At 30.9% G+C, this 23,537-nt stretch overlaps 1 protein-coding gene across 4 annotated transcripts; it reads right to left on the bottom strand.

Moving 5' to 3' along the window:
- Positions 1–2,403: 2,403 nt before the first annotated feature.
- Positions 2,404–23,270, bottom strand: LOC134691173 (uncharacterized). Of its 4 annotated transcripts, XM_063551488.1 has the most exons (13): positions 23,071–23,270; positions 17,905–18,008; positions 15,001–15,072; positions 14,090–14,326; positions 13,730–13,819; positions 9,830–9,907; positions 8,887–9,012; positions 8,180–8,266; positions 7,414–7,504; positions 6,899–6,960; positions 5,935–6,008; positions 5,085–5,152; positions 2,404–3,440 (listed from the first exon to the last, which is right to left on the bottom strand). In XM_063551488.1, the coding sequence occupies exons 4-9, from the start codon at positions 14,241–14,243 to the stop codon at positions 7,434–7,436; spliced, it is 606 nt and encodes a 201-aa protein (XP_063407558.1). In that variant the 5' UTR covers positions 14,244–14,326; positions 15,001–15,072; positions 17,905–18,008; positions 23,071–23,270; the 3' UTR covers positions 2,404–3,440; positions 5,085–5,152; positions 5,935–6,008; positions 6,899–6,960; positions 7,414–7,433. The 4 variants fall into 4 exon arrangements, with proteins under 4 accessions (XP_063407558.1, XP_063407557.1, XP_063407559.1 ...); XM_063551487.1 differs by lacking the exon at positions 23,071–23,270 and having other exon boundaries at positions 17,905–18,256; XM_063551489.1 differs by lacking the exons at positions 15,001–15,072; positions 23,071–23,270 and having other exon boundaries at positions 17,905–18,256.
- Between the last annotated feature and the right edge of the window lie 267 nt (positions 23,271–23,537).

The raw sequence follows: 23,537 nt of genomic DNA, 5'->3' as shown, positions 1-23,537 counted from the left end.
TTTCGGGTATGTGTACGCGTTCTAGAATGCAGTCGTTCAACTGGAGCGCTTGTATATTTTGTTGCAACAAAACATTTTAGAAAGATAAAAAAACTACTCAAGTTTGAATCAGATGAGCGTATTAAGAATGTTTTAACCGTGTCAGATAAAGTTAAAGTTGAAATAGTTTCCCGTCCATCTTTTAAACTTCTTGAGCACTCTGTCATTTGGTTGCATTACAAATTATTTGCTAAAAACGAAAAAAAAGCAGATATATCAGATCACGATATTGCTTTTACTAATTTTATTTTGGCAATTGACAACGATGTAATGGTCATTCCTCATGACACCGTTACCAGATAAATATACTACTTAGTAGTAGATCTTTTCTTCCAGCTGATTCTAATTTAAAATATTCTACTTAAAATGCAGTCTTAACTCATTGATTTCTATAGAAATTCAGTTGTCAAACAACTTCAACAAGTTCAAGGCAAATATAACAATATTTTGTAGCAAAATAACTATTTGAGATGCCATATCAGCTGTTAGTCGATTGAAAACTGAACTCAAAATTTTTATGTCAAATATTGATGTAAAAGACACAAATAACGGACAGATATGTCATTCCACGGCAAGTATACAATAGAAAAGACAGCTCTACAAACTCTACAGAAGTATTCCCAACTTCGGATAAATTGTCTCTTTCTTCTTCAATTCAGTCAATGCCTTCGTCTTTATTGCAATTCATCTAATGGTAACTCGATGAAACTGCATAGCCAAGACTATTCTCAGGAAATGGCATCACAGAAATTGCGTAATTGCTTAAGCAATTGTTGGGTCAACCGTTTGTGTGATCATTTTTTTTTTAATCCTTTTCACTTAGGATTGGCTTTACAAATGTACCATGATTTTGGTTCGAAACACCTTGTTGAAATATTGAATGCCAATGGATTTTATGCTTCTTAAAGTAGAGTGCGAAGCTACATCTAATGTGTTGCCAACCATGAAATTGAGCGAAATCAAGATAGTGTGTATGTCTCATGCATAATGTTTCCCCATCATCTTTGCAGACAAGCGTATGGATGTCATCTTAACCCCATTTTAGATCTCTGTTAAATCTTCAAAGCTGGTATTTCTTTGGGAACAAATGTCTTCGGACTTCCTACAATACCTTGTCTGTACTTGTAAAGAAAAACTCAAAATAACGTGTTTGCTTTGAGCAGAACCTTTCATGTGCATACCTGTGGTCATGAGTGAAATGTATAGAAATATTAAAAACATGTATTGTGACGTTTGGTGAAAATGAAGATGATGGAGATAACGGTTGATTAGGTACAGAGCTTGTTGAACTTAAACACACGGTCCCAGCCCCCGGGTTTGGGGAGTGTTGGCGTGCCCTTAAAAAAGTCAAACCCCGCCACATTTTGTTTGTGTCTGTTTCAAGTCACGAGACGGTAATGCAGTGTTTGTCGTATGTTTCTATATACTATATTTTTTTGTTTCCTATTCATTTTGTACATCAATCAGGTCGAGAGATTTTTCGTTTGTTTTACACTATTCATTTCGTGAATTGAAGACTATGCAGTATAAATTTTACTCATTGTTGAAGCCCGTACTGGACGTATTGGTAATTTATGTCTCATTTGGAGGGTTGCCTCATTTGCAATCATATCACATCTTCTTTTTTTATATGGCTGAATACTTTTGAAGTTTGTGGTACGTTGCAAGGAAAAAAAGGGGGGATATAGGTACAAAACTTATAATGTAATAGATATTAACCAGAGTTAAATACGGAACAACAGATAAAACTATATGGAAGCAGTAATAATAGTGAAAAAAACCCAAAAGCTACGAATAGTCTATAATAAAACCTGAAGTATCCGCAATTCAATTTGAGGTCATATTTGACTGTAGTGTTCTATTGCTTTGATTTGATACCTCACCCAATATGATAGTTTAAAAAATAATTTTAAAGTATTGTCCCGCATGACACTTGATTTTTAGCTGAAATTGAAATTTTTCAAAAGGTTAAGGTGCTCTAAACATTTTATAGGTTGAAAACTTAATTTTTGAAGTTTTGTTTATAAAACGTCGTTTTTGGATTTTTTTGATAAAATAAATCTTAAAGATTAAGGTTTATGTATAATAACAAACATTAATAAAGCCAAAACAGTATCGTTTGTATTTATGTAGAGTTTAGAAATAGAAAAAAATGTCAAAATTGAAACCCTCCCAAATTTTCACAGATTTTCACATATGACCTTTGACCTCAATTTAAAAAAATTGTGACCATACCAAGTCCTGACGACAGGCATATTATTATAGTAAATGATTTCCTCTTTCCAATGATATATTATATAGGTGTGTGTTCGGTGGGGAGATTAAATTCAAAAAAATCTACCTTCAGTCACCGCACTATGATTGGCAACTCTTCAGTTTAATTGTCTGTAACAAGTACAATATGACAAGTGAGCACTATGTAACTTTAATGAACTTCACCTAATCCAGTCAATTGGAAAACTGAGGGTGCCAAGAAATAGTCTTGTTCATGGTGTTATGAAATAAATTCATCATAGATACCAGGACTAAATTTAGTATATACGCCAGACGCACGTTTGGTCTAAAAAAGACTCATCAGTGACGCTCGAATACAAAAAAGTTAAAATTGCCAAATAAAGTACGAAGTTGAAGAGCATTGAGGACCAAAATTCCTAAAAGTTTTGCCAAATACAGCTATGGCAATCTATGTCTGAGGTAGAAAAGCCTAAGTATTTAAAAAATTCAAAATTTTGTAAACATTTTGAAAATGATCATATAATTTAAATACAGTTGAAACACTTCAGTTTGAAGATGACATCATTAAAAACATGATTTGATAACAAAAAAGTATTTCAACATGAGTATAATGCAAAATATGATATACATGTAATACATGTACTCTCTAATACTTTTAATAGAAAATAAATCAATTTCAAATGCAAGTCAAAGATTCTTACAATAAATAAAAAATATGAATATGATCTTTATCTTGAAATCTAAAAAAATAATTAAAAAAAATAACTGACTAAGACCCGATTTTTTAAACAGCAAGTTGGAAAATGTAATGTCAGTCATGTAGTTGTGAGGAGGAATAAAGAACTGAAGAAGGCCAATGACCAAAAAGTTTTGAAAAATTGGTTTATTGATACAATGTTATATAAAGTAGGTTCCCTATTGGAATTTGAAAACTATAAATGCAAAGTAAAAATTTAATATTTTGAACATCAATCCGTTTTGTATTATTAATATCACAGCAAACTTGTTTAGTTACAAAAAATAAGGGATATATAAACATCTTCTGTAAAAAAAAAGTAAGTACCCTTCTAATCAAATCCTAAATATGGCCTTGGCATTGTTCTGTAGAAAAGTAAATATGGCTGTCCGTCTATGTTCTGCAGACTTTGAATAGTAACTTGTTTTACCTAAAAAAAAAACAACATTATAATTTTATTACACTAGAAAATAAAAATGCAAATGTGAAATTTAACCTCAATGTCATGTGGTCTCTGCTGGACTGTTTTTTTCCATTGAATTTGATACCACCCCTCATATTTTCTTACAATTAAATTTGTTTGAATATTTATATATACTTTCAAAATGAATATAGCAGTTGTGTCTAAAATTCAGCAGCATATTCAAATCAATGTGACCCCATCAAAAAAACAAAGCAGTTTTAAATTATAAACAAAGTAATAGTAATAATAATTATTATCCTCCTTACAAATCTTCATTTGGGATTCTATAGATGTTATATTTCATATTAACAAATCTTATCAATAATCCCACACATGAGTTGTCATAATAAGTTCAGGATTGTGATTGAATGTAGGACAGAAAGTCACTGGACAAGAAGTCACCGAAAAAGTCACAGACAGGTAGTCATAGGACAAAGAGTCTCAGTTTTGAGATTATCTTTCTTTGAACCAATAAAACTTATTTAGAATTTAGTTTTTTTTCATTTTTCTAGAAGTTTTATATGAGAATCAATTTTGATTATACAAATTTCTAATAAATATGAAAATGATCAAATAATTGTTAGGAAAACAAAATATCAAAAGGGCTTGGTACTAAAATTTAAATTGGTTAATTTTGCCAATTTTTAAAAATATCCTTTCATGATTAAAATTTAATATATTTACATTTATCAAGGTGTATTATCATGAGAAATTTCCTTTACTTAAAAAAATGAATACATGTATATGTTATAAAATGGAATATTTCAACATACATTTAAACGATTCTCAAAAAAATACATGTGACATTTTGTCCTATCAAATTCATTACTTTATGTCCTTTGAATTTTTGTCCTCTGACTTTCTGTCCATTAACCTAGTGATTGTATATTCTTAAACGTTTTGGACTCATCAAGAAATCTCTACATTGGCAGAATTTTCTATCACTGAGTATTATTCATACAAAGGATGTTTAATATATCTTATTGTTCTCAGAAACACATCACTAATATTCAAAATTTATGACAAGATCATTATGATAACAGGACAAATCAAATCTCTTTTTTCTATTCATCTGGTATACATTTCTTCATTAAACTAACCTGCATGTCATCCACAAGATACCACTGTGTACCAAATAATATAAAGGCATAGTAATGGCCATTAGACAGAGTATTTCCTTTGTGTACGATTACGCCATACAGTTCACTAATTTTTTCTTTTATTTTTTGTGGTTTATAAAGAAGGCCTAAATATAATATATAAAAAAGAATAGAGTTCAATATGAACTTCAGTTAGAAATTGTCAGAAATGAACTTTTAAATGTTTGCATTGTGGAGATTGATAATTATGTTATTGACATTTAATAAATATAACATCACATACAGTTGTGTGAGAAAATACATGTACTTTCATCAATTATTAAATGATAAAGACCCACAGTCCAAGAGGAGATAACTCTTTGGAAACCATTCATTTGGTTTGCAGTAAAAGACTTGCACACTTTCAATTTGAGTCTATTTGCCAAACATAATTGGCACTCACACCACATCTTCCTATATCTATAAGTTCCTTCAATATTATTTTGATGTTATTTGGTAACATTTTACTTACAAATCACATTTCCTTTCAACTTGTTCACTTTTAAAATAGCCTCCAATGGCTTCAGCAATATTCTGATGCTACATTTAAATAAAAAAAAACACTCCTAAATACATTTATATAATTTTTGTTTCATAAACATTGTTACTTCTTTCTCACTGTATTAGTAAATTGGGTTTAACTGTCAGACACAACTTGCTTTAAAGGTTTGTAAAAAGTACTGTGATTTGACAGTCAGTAATGCTCCCCACCTGTTGCATTTTATTTAAAGTTCTGACCAATTGCAATTTTATTTTTGTATGAAATTTTAACAAACTGCTTTAGGAAAACTACAGCCAAGTCTTAATAGTTAAATTGAAAGTGAAAGATGATAAAATAAAGTATACTCATAAGAAATTCTTAAATATATTTTAGTAATATCAAAGAAGATGGGATTATTAAAGTATCAATTGATTATAAATCTGCTTTATGTTATCAACTCGGCTGTGGTTTTCTAATGGAGTTTATATAACCAGGTGAACAGCTTGGTTTCATAAATCAAGTTTGAATATGGTCCGAATGTTTGAATAATCTGAAAGCATGAAAGAGTCAGCAACAATTACAGTCAAGACAACACAAAAACTGAAAAAAATTATGTTATAAGTCTTAGGTTCTTCAATTTATTTAAAGCTATTGAAAAAGAAGATTTTTGTTACAGTACATTACAATACGCAACATAAATTGGATATTTCTATTCAAGACATTAAACATAAATCAGTTCATTTACAATGATGAATAGCAAAAATGATTATTATTGGCATTAAATATATAGTTGTGCATAAAATTCACTGATCCATTGTTTGCTTTGTTTCTATTATCTTACCTTTTCAATGGGCAAGCTAAATGAGGAAAATGCAGCTTTTGTTGAGGATGCAGCTTGACAACTGTAACAATTCACTGGAATGAAGCAAATATTATTAACAATTTATTTTGTTCAAGCAATATTGTAAAAATTTGTTTCACTGTTTTGAGGTTTATAAAAATGTCTAACTGCAATAGTTTTAAAACAGCAAATACAATGAATAACAGAGATGGACCATTTTGTACATATATCATGAGGAAACTTTGTGCAAAGCATTATTATTTATAGTTTGATTGCATTTATTAGAAAAAGGGAATTTGGTGGAAAAAAACAAAGATTTTTTTAGAAAATCCACAGACTTTTAAAAAACAGATTTTTTTTTTGATTTTTTGTTCTAAGGAAATCATTGCTAGCACTGCATGCAATAATCCTCTATCTACCAAGCATTGAAATGCCAAATATGAGAGTACAAGGGGAAAGGCTGTGGATTTCCTATAAAATTTCAATATGTTAAGCATTGAATCAACACAAGGGTACATAATCCTTAACATAGATAAGTATTTCATTGTGTATTTTGTCAATTATCATACAGCTTAAATACTTTGTGATTGATGCTTTACAAACCAATTCAAAACCCTATATTTTAAAAGAGAGGAAAACAAATTCCTTACTTAAAAAAAGTTGGTGTGGTAGTTATTGAAAGTGTTTTATTCTATCTGGCGTGTGAGGGGGTCTCATTGAGGGGTTCTGATCCCGGATCCCGCTTACTGTTTAGTCAGATTCCCGTATACCGCTTACACTATGTATGTAAGCAATCCTCATTTCCCTTTTTCACGACACAATAATTTGACTTTCACGTGTCATGCTTACAAAAAATCGGCAATCCCGCATCACGCTTAGACCCCAATGATCTAATATATCAATTAAAGTTTTTTTCATGAAATTTTTGTGCAATCAAAAGCAATGTCAATAATTAATGTCTTACACAAGCTCTTCTCCTGGCCATAAAACAATCTTTTTTCTTCACTATATAAAGTATTGTCTGACCTGTAAAGAATAAATCGTTGTTTATTTATTAGAAATTTAAATATTTCTGCTCAAATCAGCCATAATTGTTTAACCAGCAGTCCTGTTGATGAAGAGATAAAAAATATTTGTAAAAAATGTTCTTTTATTCTATTTGTACATATCATCATTAAAATTCTCTTTAATTTGAACTCTCCTAGAAGATATTCTGTAGTCTCCTTTCTGAACTGCAGTTTCAGAAGAACAGCATTTTTTCATTTCTACTCCTTATTGGTTCACACACTTCTGTTTTCAGTATATTTTTGTTTAACTTGTCACATTTATATATTGTCACTATTCATGGAACTTACTAATCTTATCAGCTAATTTTTCATATCACATTTATAAATCCCACTCTTTAGAGGGTGAAAAGAGAGATATCACTTTCTGTGCGAAATATATAACAACAATAAGGTAATAAATATTTAAGTTTACCCAAAGCATTTCTCCTTAATCTATTGCATCATTATATGCAGCAACTCGTGTGAATCTTGTTGCTGACCTTCTTTATAAGAACTCCAAATGCCTGTTTCAAAATTTGTAAAATTCATTGCATACCTAATGAAAAGGTTCATTCTAAGATATACAAATACAAATATTTTATTAGCATGAACACAACTACAATAATAGATAAAGCCCATATGTCAGTACTTTTTTGCAATGTATAAAGAATAATGAAATAATATATTACATCTGAATTCTGATTTTTTATGTAAGCTGAGCGTTACTGTGTGTAATTTGCTGTGTGTTTGTTTATTCTGTATTGGCTAGAGGTACTGGATAGAAATTTCTGTAATCTAAACATTTATAATATTGCTGAAAATACAACATGTTTCAATCTTGCTATACGTTGTATTTTTAGAAATAACAGTTTAAAGCTTATTCTGTCGTAAGAATACTTTTCACACTACATTAAGTACAAAGTGATGATCATCTTCTTCCTCACCCAATTTACATAGATAATAACATTGCAAAATTGTTTATTGGTGGGTAAACTTAAATGTCGCCTTTTTCATTTGACAAGACTGTCCCAGAGACGGCAGAGGAAAAATATCTGACATTTGGTGCCAAAGTAGAACCCCTTTTAGCGCCTAATTTTTTACCCATTTCAGCGAAATTTAAAAATGTCAATGCCCATTTTTTGTGAAATATTTTATAAATATTCCTATTTTATGCAGTTAAGGGTATTCTTATCACATACTTGTCATTTTTCTGCATACAGGCTCTGCAGTTATGGAACCTTCTGTCATGATTTTTTTTAAGCTGCATGTGAAACAGCTGTCTTCATCTACAAAAAAGTAGAAACAAAATTTAAAAAAAACCTTAAGACATCATACCACATCTTACAACTATTAAAAGGAATTTCTTCTGGTTTCATTGTTAAAAATATGGATAAAATAAAATCCCATAAAACTGAATCCATTTATGTCCTTGCAAGAACCTTAAGAAATCTGAGATGAGGAAATGTTGAACTTCATAATTGATCTTTACATTATGCGGCTCAGTAACAAGTAATGGGAATTTTTAATTGTTTTTCACATTGGAAATTGACAACTTGGAGGCTATAAAGGAGACCACCTTATCATTGCTCATACAAGGGGCATTACCACTTCATGCTCATTTTCACCATTTGAGACATATTATTTAAGTTATATATATATATAACATACTAAAAATGAATACCCAAATTACAAAAAAGCTATAAAATATACAATTATTAAGACATACACTCAATAATATGTAACAACATTTCATTACATTTTTGTCTTTATGTGATGATCTAGTTAACCATTTAGATGATGCCCTCAATGACCCTACTTACCTAATATGAAATATACACAGTCACCACACGGACGCTTTAAACCACGAATCATGTTTCTAGAAATGTATAGGAGATAAGACAAATACCTGTACAAGCTGTGTGATACTGAAGAATTCTATGAAGATCAGCAATTCTCATGCACTGCAGAAGTGCATTTGCAAAACACAAGTTTTTTCCCTTAGGATTTATCAAACCTCCTCCAGGATAGCATTCTGTACAAAAATTAAAAGAACAGATATATAGGTGCAAATGATATGAATAATACAATCAGAATTATTTCTGTTTTAGATCCTAGCTAGACAGATTATTCATACCTGTATCCTGTACCTGCTAAAATACTTTAACTATTCATGTAAAACTTTCAAGCTGTTGAAATTAAAGCTGATGTCAATAAATTATTATGTCATATATTATTAATTTTCCTTTTTCAAGTGCAGTATAAGAAGAATAACAATCACTTCCACAATTTCTTGTTTAGATGCAAGAACTAAATATACGGTTTTTCAGAACTTAACATAAAAAATGCTTATGCTTTTTACCTGAGATCCCTCACATAAAGGTCATACAAACATGATGAACATAATTTATAACATGGCTTTTCAAAAAAACAATTTCCGAAGCAGCATTACAGTAAATTAAGAAATTCCAATATCTTAGTATATATTATTTCTCTTCATTTCTTTATGTTCCTTGTATCTAAGAGTCATGGTGAGAAGCAATGTTAGGTACTCTAAACTCCAATATAGTTATCACTAAACTCAATTGACTACTGGAGCTTACATTTTTTATATATTAAGGTAATAAATATAACATAACTTATCACCAATGCTCTAAAAATGAAGAAACATAAATTTAAACCACGGAATAATTGTACAAAATGATCAATTTAAAAATCCAAATTAACCTCAAATTGCATCTTTATACCATAACATCTTCATGTCATACTAACTTCATATTTGCATTGAATAGCCAAAATTAATTGAGATTCTTGTGAAGTTATCCAGTGTGTATGGATTTTTCATCAAATACCTGAACAGTCTGCATTAAGCTGTGCCTTTTTCTTTAATTCTATCGCTTCTTTGGTGAAGCTGACTGTGGATTTTGAACCTACAATAAATAAGTATTTTCATTTCTTCTGCATTATACAGAGAGTAAATAAAGTCCATCCAATGAAAGACAGAATGAAGACATGTAATGAATAAATTAAGTTATGTGTTATACATCTGATCACATCATTTCAAAACACTTTACATATATATACATGTGTGTATTATCAAGGAATCTGATATCATGAAGTTATATGCTATAACAAATAAACACAACTGTGGCAGAACTTTTTAGAAATTTTAGATCCTCAATGCTCTTCAACTCTGAACTTGTTTAGCTTCATAACTTTTATGATATGAGTGTCACTGATGAGTCTTATGCAGACGAAAAGCGCATCTGACCTACTAAATCATAATCCTGGTACTTTTGATAACTATATACAAATGACACCAGATTCCTGTATATTATCAAGGCTTATATTCAATATATCTAAAAAAAAAAATTAATAAATAAGGTTGTTAGTTTTTTGGTATGAATATACATATGACATCAGATTCCTGAATATAAGCAAGGGATCTGATGTTATAGAGTTATATACATCTTAATATATACATATGACATCAGATTCCTGTATATAAGCAACTAGGGATCTGATGTTATACAGTTATATTCATCTACATATATACATATGACATCAGATTCCTGTATATAAGCAAGGGATCTGATGTAAAACAGTTATATACATCTACATATATACATATGACATCAGATTCCTGTATTTAAGCATGGAATCTGATGTCATAGAGTTATATACACCTACATATATACATTTGACATCAGATTCCTGTACATAAGCATGGAATCTCATGTCATAGAGTTATATACATCTTAATATTCACATTTGACATCAGATTCCTGTATTATAAGCAAGGAATCTCATGTCAAAGAGTTATATACACCTACATATATACATATGACATCAGATTCCTGTATATGAGCAAGGGATCTGATGTTATACAGTTATATACATCTACATATATATACATATGACATCAGATTCCTGTATATAAGCAAGGGATCTGATGTCATAGAGTTATATTCATCTACATATATACATATGACATCAGATTCCTGTATATAAGCAAGGAATCTCATGTCAAAGAGTTATATACACCTACATATATACATATGACATCAGATTCCTGTATATGAGCATGGAATCTGATGTTATAGAGTTATATTCATCAACATATATACATATGACACCAGAGTCCTGTATATAAGCAAGGGATCTGATGTTATAGAGTTATATACATTTACATATATACATATGACATCAGATTCCTGTATATAAGCAAGGGATCTGATGTCATAGAGTTATATTCATCTACATATATACATATGACATCAGATTCCTGTATATAAGCATGGGATCTGATGTTATACAGTTATATACATCTACATATATACATATGACATCAGATTCCTGTATATAAGACAGGGATCTGATGTTATACAGTTATATACATCTACATATATATACATATGACATCAGATTCCTGTATATAAGACAGGGATCTGATGTTATAGAGTTTTATACACCTACTAGCATATATACATATGACATCAGATTCCTGTACATAAGCAAGGAAACTCATGTCATAGAGTCATATAAAATTATATTTATACATATGACATCAGAGTCCTGTATATAAGAAAGGGATATCATGTCATAGAGTTATATTCATCTACCTATATACATATGACATCAGATTCCTGTACACAAGCATGGAATCTGATGTCATAGAGTTATATACATCTACATATAAACATATGACATCAGATTCCTGTATATAAGCAAGGGATCTGATGTTAAACAGTTATATACACCTACATATATACATATGACATCAGATTCCTGTATATAAGCAAGGGATCTGATGTTAAACAGTTATGTACATTTACATATATACATATGACATCAGATCCCTGTATTTAAGCATGGAATCTGATGTCATAGAGTTATATACATCTTAATATTCACATTTGACATCAGATTCCTGTATTATAAGCAAGGAATCTCATGTCATAGAGTTATATACACCTACATATATACATATGACATCAGATTTCTGTATATGAGCAAGGGATATGATGTTATACATTTATATACATCTACATATATACATATGACATCAGATTCCTGTATATAAGACAGGGATCTGATGTTATACAGTTATATACATCTACATATATATACATATGACATCAGATTCCTGTATATAAGACAGGGATCTGATGTTATAGAGTTTTATACACCTACTAGCATATATACATATGACATCAGATTCCTGTACATAAGCAAGGAAACTCATGTCATAGAGTCATATAAAATTATATTTATACATATGACATCAGAGTCCTGTATATAAGAATGGGATATCATGTCATAGAGTTATATTCATCTACCTATATACATATGACATCAGATTCCTGTATATAAGCAAGGGATCTGATGTTAAACAGTTATGTACATTTACATACATACATATGAAATCAGATCCCTGTATTTAAGCATGGAATCTGATGTCATAGAGTTATATACACCTTCATATATACATATGACATCAGATCCCTGTATTTAAGCATGGAATCTGATCTCATAGAGTTATATACACCTTCATATATACATATGACATCAGATTCATGTACATAAGCATGGAATCTGATGTCATAGAGTTATATACATCTATATATAAAAATAAAACATCAGATTCCTGTATATAAGCATGGGATCTGATGTAATACAGTTGTATACACCTACATATATACATATGACATCAGATTCCTGTATATAAGCAAGGGATCTGATGTAATACAGTTGTATACACCTACATATATACATATGACATCAGATTCCTGTATATAAGCAAGGGATCTGATGTAATACAGTTGTATACACCTACATATATACATATGACATCAGATTCCTGTACATAAGCATGGAATCTGATGTTATAGAGTTATATTCATCTACATATATACATATGACACCAGAGTCCTGTATATAAGCAACTAAAGGGATCTGATGTTATACAGTTATATTCATTTAGATATATACATACAACATCAGATTCCTGTATATAAGCATGGAATCTGATGTCATAGAGTTATATACACCTACATATATACATATGACATCAGATTCCTGTACATAAGCATGGAATCTCATGTCATAGAGTTATATACATCTTAATATTCACATTTGACATCAGATTCCTGTATTATAAGCAAGGAATCTCATGTCATAGAGTTATATACACCTACATATATACATATGACATCAGATTCCTGTATATAAGCATGGGATCTGATGTTATACAGTTATATTCATCTACATATATACATATGACATCAGATTCCTGTATATAAGACAGGGATCTGATGTTATACAGTTATATACATCTACATATATACATATGACATCAGATCCATGTATATAAGCAAGGGATCTGATGTCATAGAGTTATATACACCTACATATATACATATGACATCAGATTCCTGTACATAAGCATGGAATCTCATGTCATAGAGTTATATACATCTTAATATTCACATTTGACATCAGATTCCTGTATTATAAGCAAGGAATCTCATGTCATAGAGTTAAATACACCTTCATATATACATATGACATCAGATTCCTGTATATAAGCATGGAATCTGATGTTATACAGTTATATACGTCTACATATATACATATGATGTATGGTTGGGTTGTTGTCTCTTTGAAATATTCCCCATTTACATTTTCAATTTTATTGCATAATTTAAGAAAAAAGAAATTGAATATTTTTTTACTGATGTTAATATTATTACCTTTGAGATGTTCCTGTATACATTTGTCAATTTTGGCCTGTTTTAATCTTGGATCTTTTGCTGGTGTAATTCCAATCACCTCCTGGACAGCTGAAATTTAAATTACAATCAATTACAGTTTCAGGTGCCAGAGAGATCATATCAATATAATTTTTATTTGTATATGTTCATTAAAAAGGCAGTATGCATGCTTAATCCAACACTGGGAACAAAGTGATTTGGCTTATTTTATTTCCATAACATTTGGACAAAATATTTTCTTTGACTTGTTTATATGCAAGTGAATGTATGATATTGTATTACCAACAAAAAAATCTGCTTATAGATGTAAAACAAATGATGATGCATCATACACAAAACCCAAGTTCTCCAAAATCATATAGACAAGTCTGTATTGCACAGTTTCTAGTTGGTTACTTGGGGCTATGGCTTTCAATGAAATTAACAATGCTTCAGTTTCTTCTTCATGTGCACAAACATCACGTAATACAGCTGCACCAATTCTTTCAGTCATATCTGCAGATTGACACTGTTCTGACCTCTGTGCTTCGGTCAGCAGAGACTGGTAGTGTAGGTCGTCAATTGAAAACAGAAATTCTAAAAAAAGTAATAATATTATGTAACTGATATTTACAATCTCAATTATATAATTAGTAGTGCAGTACAAATATTTAGTATACCATAGCGACTTCTCAAACTTTGCATTATGACTGAGAGAGGTTCATGTTAGATTTTTTGTGAATTCAAAAGTCTTGAAGTCTTCCGCTTGTCCATCATATGCATTATTGTGTATCAAGTATAGTATGTGACTACTGTTGACTTATACCAATTGAATGATCGATATATTTTATGAACCTAAATTGACGGAATATTTTTCTGAAAAATAACTCTTGTGCAAAGAAAAAATATGAGTTAAATTTTTAAATAAGTCAATTTCAGCTGTAGGTTTTTCACTACCTTATCCGGGTACAGAACACTATTCATCTCCTGAATTTAAGGTTGTATTAATCTAATAGTTTGTTGGCTTGAAACATAACATATTAAAATGCTGTCAGTTTTTTTTTCATCGTTTGGGATTATGATGCTCCTAGACCAAAGAACATAAGTTTCATGATTTTACATATGTAAAAATCAAAACAATGAAACTGGTTTGGTTACCTTAGTTAGCCCAGTTTGTAGTGATCACCAACAACATATTGTAATTACCTTATGTATTCTTTGAATGAAATTAACTATTCAGTAGGAATTAAAAAATAAAAAATTATCCATACCTTTAACTTTTTCTAAGACGAAGGATTTCTTAACTGCAAACTGGAGCACACATGTCACATCTGTTTGTAGATCTACAGAAAGAAATATTGCAATGGTGTTATAAACTAATAAAGGTTCCTTTGGGCATGAAATGATTTGTGATATTTCAAGGAATCTGATGTCACTGTAACATAAATAGCAATATATAGACAACAGACACCAGATTCTTGTAATATTTACAAGAATCTGATGTAACTGTGTTAGAGACAGCCATATATAGACAGCTGACACCAGATTCCTGTAATATGTCAAGGAATCTGATGTCACTGTGATTTAAACAGCCATACATACATACATTACAGACACCAGATTCCTGTAATATTTCAAGGAATCTGATGTCACTGTGTTATAAACAGCCATATATAGACAGCTGACACCAGATTCCTGTAATATTTAAAGAATCTGATGTCACTGTGTTATAGACAGCAATATATAGACAGCTGACATCAGATTCCTGTAATATTTAAAAGAATCTGATGTCACTGTGTTATAGACAGCAATATATAGACAGCTGACATCAGATTCCTGTAATATTTACAAGAATCTGATGTCACTGTGTTATAAACAGCCATATATAGACAACTGACACCAGATTCCTGTAATATTTAAAAGAATCTGATGTCACTGTGTTATAAACAGCAATATATAGACAGCTGACATCAGATTCCTGTAATATTTAAAAGAATCTGATGTCACTGTGTTATAAACAGCAATATATAGACAACTGACACCAGCTTCCTGTTATATGTCAAGGAATCTGATGTCACTCTGACATAGACAGCCATACATACATAACTAACACCAGATTCCTGTAATATGGCCAGGAATCTGATGGAACTGTGTTATAAACAGCCATATATAGACAGCTGACATCAGATTCCTGTAATATTTCAAGGAATCTTATCTCACTGTGACATAAACAGCCATACATACATAACTAACACCAGATTCCTGTAATATGTCCAGGAATCTGATGTCACTGTGTTATAAACAGCAATACATAGACAACTGACACCAGATTCCTGTAATATTTCCAGGAATATAATGTCACTGTGTTATAGACAGCCATATATAGCCAACTGACACCAGATTCCTGTAATATGTCAAGGAATCTGATGTCAGTGTGTTATAGACAGCCATATATACACAGCTGACACCAGATTCCTGTAATATGTCAAGGAATCTGATGTCAGTGTGTTATAGACAGCCATATATACACAGTGACACCAGATTCCTGTAATATGTCAAGGAATCTGATGTCAGTGTGTTATAGACAGCCATATATACACAGTGACACCAGATTCCTGTAATATGTCAAGGAATCTGATGTCAGTGTGTTATAGACAGCCATATATACACAGTGACACCAGATTCCTGTAATATGTCAAGGAATCTGATGTCAGTGTGTTATAGACAGCCATATATACACAGCTGACACCAGATTCCTGTTATATGTCAAGGAATCTGATGTCAGTGTGTTATAGACAGCCATATATACACAGTGACACCAGATTCCTGTAATATGTCAAGGAATCTGATGTCAGTGTGTTATAGACAGCCATATATACACAGTGACACCAGATTCCTGTAATATGTCAAGGAATCTGATGTCAGTGTGTTATAGACAGCCATATATACACAGTGACACCAGATTCCTGTAATATGTCAAGGAATCTGATGTCAGTGTGTTATAGACAGCCATATATACACAGTGACACCAGATTCCTGTAATATGTCAAGGAATCTGATGTCAGTGTGTTATAGACAGCCATATATACACAGCTGACACCAGATTCCTGTTATATGTCAAGGAATCTGATGTCAGTGTGTTATAGACAGCCATATATACACAGTGACACCAGATTCCTGTAATATGTCAAGGAATCTGATGTCAGTGTGTTATAGACAGCCATATATACACAGTGACACCAGATTCCTGTAATATGTCAAGGAATCTGATGTCAGTGTGTTATAGACAGCCATATATACACAGTGACACCAAATTCCTGTAAATTGTCAAGGAATCTGATGTCAGTGTGTTATAGACAGCCATATATACACAGTGACACCAGATTCCTGTAATATGTCAAGGAATCTGATGTCACTGTGTTGTAGACAGCCATACTTACATAACATGCAGACACCAGATTCCTAGTATATGTCACAGAATCTGTTATCAATATTTTTGTATATATAGAATCCTGGCGAGGGAAGAACAAAAAATTTGCGAAAGCAAATTCACAGATCTATCATTGTTGGGTTGATTTTTAGACGAGTTGTATATATATACATTTGCAAAATTGACACCAGAACCGTATCATATATCTAAGCTGCTGGTTTAGCAATATCATTTGGAGATATTACACACATGATACCAAAATATAATGCCGCTCTTAAAACTAATCTATACATCCTGTGATAAGTCCAGGCCTCACGGTCATAAAACTTTCGAGCATGATTTTTGTACTCAAGACTCGAAAATCAACCAATCAAATTGCTGGATTTCATGTTTCAAGCATGATTTTTGTGCTCTGAGCACTGAGCAAAGTTTTATGCCTTCAAAGCCAGGAATCTGAAATCATGGAGTTGTACCTTATGCAACACTCTGATGGAAGGAAGTTTGAGTATTCGCAAATATGTTTGACTCTGTGACATGCTTGGGGTGCTTGTCCAATGTTCAGGTAGGAATTAAATCAATTGATAGTGTTATTGCTGCATGGTATTAGTTTTATATTTATTGCTTTATCAAAGCACAGGTATTTGGTTTCTGGTTTTTATTCTGTTATCCTAGAAATCTGACATTTAATTAGCTGTACTGTCACATGATATCTGACAAATATAAAAAAAACATACAATTTACTCACCTGGTAATATATCTTACTACAAGTTTGGCCTCACAACCAACCTTTTTGGTTGTTTGTATCAGGAATCTTTTTTTTTTAATGTACTGGTGATCATTCTCTTCATTCTAAAACACACAAAGTCTTTTAAGCAACAGAATAACTTATTGAAAAACCTGTAAAAGAAATGAACAGTAAAGAAAATGTTCAAATAATATGTTTATCAAGAAACCACTTTAATTTATAAAAGATCACATAACCTAGTAATCAGTTTATGAAAGGCAAAATCATGGCCTTTTCTCTTTTAATTTAATCATCTTTTTTCTTTCTTTTTTTAGCATGAATGCGTCCATTTTAAATCTTAGATAATTAACCATAAACAATATTTAATTTTTTTTTAGATTGCCTGTTTATTTAAACTTGAGTAAGCACATAAATACAAGAATTCAGACATTTCTATTTTAATAATAAGAACCAAGGATTTTTATAGTAAGACCTTCTTACTATACAAATCCTTGTAAGAACTATTAATTTGTAAATAGCAAAAACTTATTGATATGATAAATAACTGATTTTTATCATACAGTAATAGTTGATGTGAAAATAGAATGGAAAGCAACAATAAATACGCACAGACAGCAAACATATTGAAAAAAGTGTCCTCCCCTCCACTCTACTATTCAATCAATTAATTTTTTTTAATGCTGTAGTATTATATTGATTAAGATAAACATTCAATATTCAAATAAATATACAATATAAGGACAATGACAGAAAAATATAAACTTTTTTGTATGAGGCTGAGAAAATGGTGAAGAGCAACATTCTAAAAAGCCCTTCAACATTTTTGCACTAAATACAAATAAGTTTATACTTTTATGACATTGACCTTATATTGTTTTTATACTGCAACTTAACTAATACACTGATAGCTTTTTAAATTGTAACACAAATGTCCAACTTATTTCCATCCCTGAATGGACACCCGATTGTTGAGAAAGTGTTCCACATGAAATTGAAATTATACAAAATAAAGCTATGTTACTATGTTTAGGAAATAAACTGGACTAGTTGCAATATAAATCAGTTTATTGTTTTCTTTTCATACAATATAAACTAGAGGCTTCAAGCTCAGCCTGTTTCGCTCATCTTATATTTTTGTTTACAATTGATACATGAAAAAATGCAAGCAGGAGATCCAAGGACACAGTTATCCTCCTTTGGTGTCCTTAGTGTTACAGTGTATTACTTGCAATTTTTTTTTATACACTTTCCCAATTAATTTCTAAATATGTAATGCATGAAATACTAAGTAGGGGGGTGAAATTACATTTAAAAAAAAATTGGGCACCGAATCTTTATGTAAATTAGTGATTTGGTCCAGTTAAAAAAAGGTCCAGTTTTAGTACGTCTGAAGCTGACAAACTAAATTTTTGACCCCCTTATCACAAAGTTGTCAATATTTTGAGTTAGAGCAAGTAGAAGCTTCTATAATTTTGATATTATTTGTCCCACTTGTAGTACACTACGCTTTAAAAATCTCAGAAAGAGTAGGTGCATTTTTTTTAATTTGAATTTATTTTCTTAAAGAAATGCACTACAAAATAACTGTCTTCTCCAGACAGGATGGTTATACTTTATCTTTAGTTTCAGAGATATGAGCCACACAATGGATTATACCCCTATGTTTTATCTTCATCCATGTCAGCCATGGTTGTTGGCAGATGGGGTCATCAGACACATTTTTTTAACTAAATGGCATAATGATGACTCTGGCCAAATTTGGTTAAATTTGTATAAGTGGTTTCAGGGTAGAAGATATTTGTTAAAGTTAAAAATGATGTACAACGACGATAACTGACAGCCATGTCGGACACCAAGTGATGAGAAAATCTCACCTGGCCTTTAAGGCCAAGTGAGCATAAAATAGGCCATGTTTTCATTGCTACTTTTTCTTCTTGGCTTTCCATATTGGCAGGTATACATTATAGTTCTTTTTACAGAGAATGGCATACTGCCTTTATGTATGTCGACATCTCCATATTTCCATAGAATCCTTCTCTCTGTTTTTTTCTTTTTCTTTGAGTCATCTGACCTAGTATACAATGATAAAATGCACATATTGTATGTAGAAATCCTTTCAATATAAAAGTAAGGAGGTAGTAATATGCAAGAAAACTGCTGTTGAAACTAGCTTATATGAACTAAAGCAAGTATGGTATAGAAAGGCTATATGAATTCATAAATAAAACTTTTTCTATTTTGGACAATCTGCAATTGAAATATTGGTCATATCAGATATCAGAGTCTACAGAATATAAAGAATCTTATTTATAGGTCAAAAGAAATGGCAAAGATTTAGTATAATCCTTCGCTGAAATTTGGCCTGCTTTTACTATTTCTTACCTTTTGAACATTTGACTCAAAGCTTTTGTTAATACCTTAAATTTTTGGTTCATTTGTAGTTTTGGTGTTTAATGTGGGTTCCAGTCTGCTGAACTTAGCTAGTATACATGATTGTTTTGGTGGAGGAATTTGTTGCTGCATTGATTAGGCCCATTGTTGTCCTTGAACTGTTTCATACTCTTAATTCCGTTTGCAATAATTGTCTTTTTGACATATTCCGGGTTTAATTTTTTTCTCTATATTAATATACTTTATTTTATTCAATATTACCATGTCACAAAGGTACTTAGAGATGCTCTTCTATGAGCCTCTAGTACTGTCTGGAGGTCTTCCTCACTCTCAACCCATCCTTTCATCCATTTCTTCTGGTCATCTACCTCATGATTTTGGAGGCATCTTGGAACCCAGGCTGTATTGTCATTCATTACACCTAATCAATAAGAGCCAACATAATAACGTATATAAGAGTTGTACATTTATCTTAAAATCTTAAATATTGTTGTACTAGCACAGGATTTTTAAAGGCACAGCTTGCTATAGTTAGGTAGTCAGTATAAAAGATGGGAAAAGAATAGTTAGCTAACAATTTATTTCAAAAACCAAGAATCTTCAATTTGCTTACTTTGGTTTCATTTTAAAAAGATGCCCGACAGATAATAAATCCATTTTTTTGCACCAAAATTTGGTTTACAAGCAAATTTTACAAATTATGCGTCATTTAGGAATAGACTGTATCATACATGTGTATGTAAATTTCCATTGTAATTCTACCACAAAATAAGTTTCACAAAATTTATGATTTATAAGATTTAAGATTTTTAATAAGAAGAAACTTAAAATTTGACAAAAATGTAATAAGCACATCTACATATTGTGCACCCCAAATATGCAAAATCTCATTAGCAATCCTACCTGTATAGTTGAGCCATAATAAAAAAAATGGATGTTGGTTTCCCTAAACTTGTGAAAGTTATCAAGGCCAGGCACACAGGTACAACATTTTATTTTATTTTATATTTTTGTAAGAAATCATTTTTCATTTTACAGACATTGTTGTTGTTTGACATTCCATATTATGATTAATCTATATGAAACAAGAATTGAGCAATGTTTAAACACATTTAAGAGATAATCAGACAATTTTAAAAATCAATCATTGATAATCATGATAATTGTCAATATAGAAACCAAAGCAACTCTTTATTTTATCTGCCATACAATGGGTTAGTACAAATATATATATGTTAATACATGATGTTTTATGTTAAAAGTATTTTCTGAGAGAATATTGCAAAAGGAGCTTGTAAAACTGAATAAAAAAATCTTAAAAAGTCATGTCAATACCAAATGTATAATTGTTTTGAGCTATGAAGTCCTTAGCATATAATTGAGAGAATCAATGATATAGCCTTCCTGGAGCAAGAGACTAGCTGACATCAATCAAAATAAAAAATTATACTTTTTTAATATACTACATAAACCAAATAAAAGACCCTTGTATGTTGATCAATGTAAATCCAAATGTGATAGATCAACATTATGTAAATTAAGGTTTAATATATAGTGCTCATACTTTATTAATTGAAAGAGGGTGATGTCTAAAAATACCAAAGCAGAGTAGAGTATGTCTTTGCTGCAACAGTGGAGACATTGGAGATGAACTACACTTCCTTTTAAAATGTTCATCCTATAACTAACAACGTGAGAGATAACCTCATTAAAAAAAAAGTCCATTGAACAACATATTACCTTCTTCATCATATAACTTGTTTTAATGAATGTTAGTTGGTGACAAACTCATTATTAAAAGGTACTTGATTTCTGTAATGATTTATATGCCTCTCTTTTATTTTTATATAATTTACCATAATTATCCACTGTCACTTCTTCATTGTATACATGTTATTGTAGTGGTATTCGGTTGTTCTGGCCCCAAACCAATTCAGCCCCAAGTCAATCCGGCCCAGGTCGATCCGTCCAAACTCGATCAGGCCCCATAATAAATTATAAGGAATAAACTATAGAGAGTTTTAATTAGTATAAATCGAATTTGTAAAAAGTATCAATGATGGATGACAACAGGTAAGTGTGAATATATTTGGAGTACCAGAAAGATGAAATATTTTAAGTTGATACGAAAATGGTTGTGATTGTATTTTTTTCCAGGTATTAACATCAGAGGCTTCTATAACACTTGTCTGTGTTGTTTTTTTTAATATCGAATATAGTCAATATATTTTTTTAAAGTTGAAAATATTTTGAATAGATGTGAGTAGATAAAAAACTAGATACCCTAAGGAACATTCAGTTAAAGTTTGGAAGTATTTGGCCTAGTAGTTTCAGAGGAGAAGATTCTTGAAATAGTTTACGACGACAGACAATGATGACGACGATGACAACAGATAACGGACGACGACAGACAACGGACGACGATGAACGCCAAGTGATGGCATAGGCTCACATGGCTATGCCAGGTGAGCTAAAAAAGTTATATAAGTATCCATTATTCTTTATTTCAAGATAATAACAAAACAATTACACTGAATGCACATTTTCAGAAAGGACTCTGCAAATCAAACAACATTTCTCAATTTGAGGATTTTAAAGAACTTCAAACAAAAGCAAAGTTTGTAGTGTAAACTAGTACTGTGGAGTGTAGTCTCAGATGATAGATCTAAATTTAATTTGTACTACATAACGGTTTGTGTTTTCTGTTATGAATATCAAATGTAAGGTGTATTATTATCATCTCTTTTGTGTAGGTTTGGGGTAAGTGTTAATTACCTGTATTAACTTGTATCTTTCATATAATATGTCTCTGTCTCCTAACTTGTCTGAACTTCGTCTGTCTATTAACAATTATATACCTCCTTATTGAAGAGTTTAGTAAATATCGCCCGTTTTTGTCAGTTACTGTCTTTTCGGTAATGTACTGAATTTTATCTCTGACGTATGACATGAGAAACCAAGTATTTAACGGAGGCCAAAAACGAAACAACGTGCAAGTTGACAAACTTATTATTTCTACTAATTATTTAAGGAAGTCAACAAGTACAGACTCAAACCGCTGTATGTTTCAAAATCATTAATTTATCGTACAGTTTAGTTAAAATTTGAAGGAAATGTCATCTGATATACAAAATTTGGAAAAATATATAAAAATCCAGAAAAACCCAAAAATAATTAATAATAAAAAGTCAAATCTTGTTACGCAGTTGTAACATAAGCATTTCAAGATAACATTTTTTTTT

The sequence above is a fragment of the Mytilus trossulus genome, chromosome 11 (assembly GCF_036588685.1).
Source record: "Mytilus trossulus isolate FHL-02 chromosome 11, PNRI_Mtr1.1.1.hap1, whole genome shotgun sequence".
In the NCBI taxonomy this organism is placed as follows: Eukaryota; Metazoa; Mollusca; class Bivalvia; order Mytilida; family Mytilidae; genus Mytilus; species Mytilus trossulus.
This window is presented reverse-complemented; position numbering and strand designations above follow the sequence as displayed.

Bases quoted from the DNA above. Each gene is read 5' to 3' on its own strand.
- LOC134691173 (XM_063551488.1), bottom strand. From the start codon at position 14,243: ATGACTGAAAGAATTGGTGCAGCTGTATTACGTGATGTTTGTGCACAT. The intron at 13,820-14,089 runs GTTTTGTGTATG...TTTAAATTTCAG, and splicing joins TATGATTTTGGAGAACTTGG to CTGTCCAGGAGGTGATTGGA. The intron at 7,505-8,179 runs GTATGTGATAAG...ATTTTGAAACAG, and splicing joins TGTATGCAGAAAAATGACAA to GCATTTGGAGTTCTTATAAA.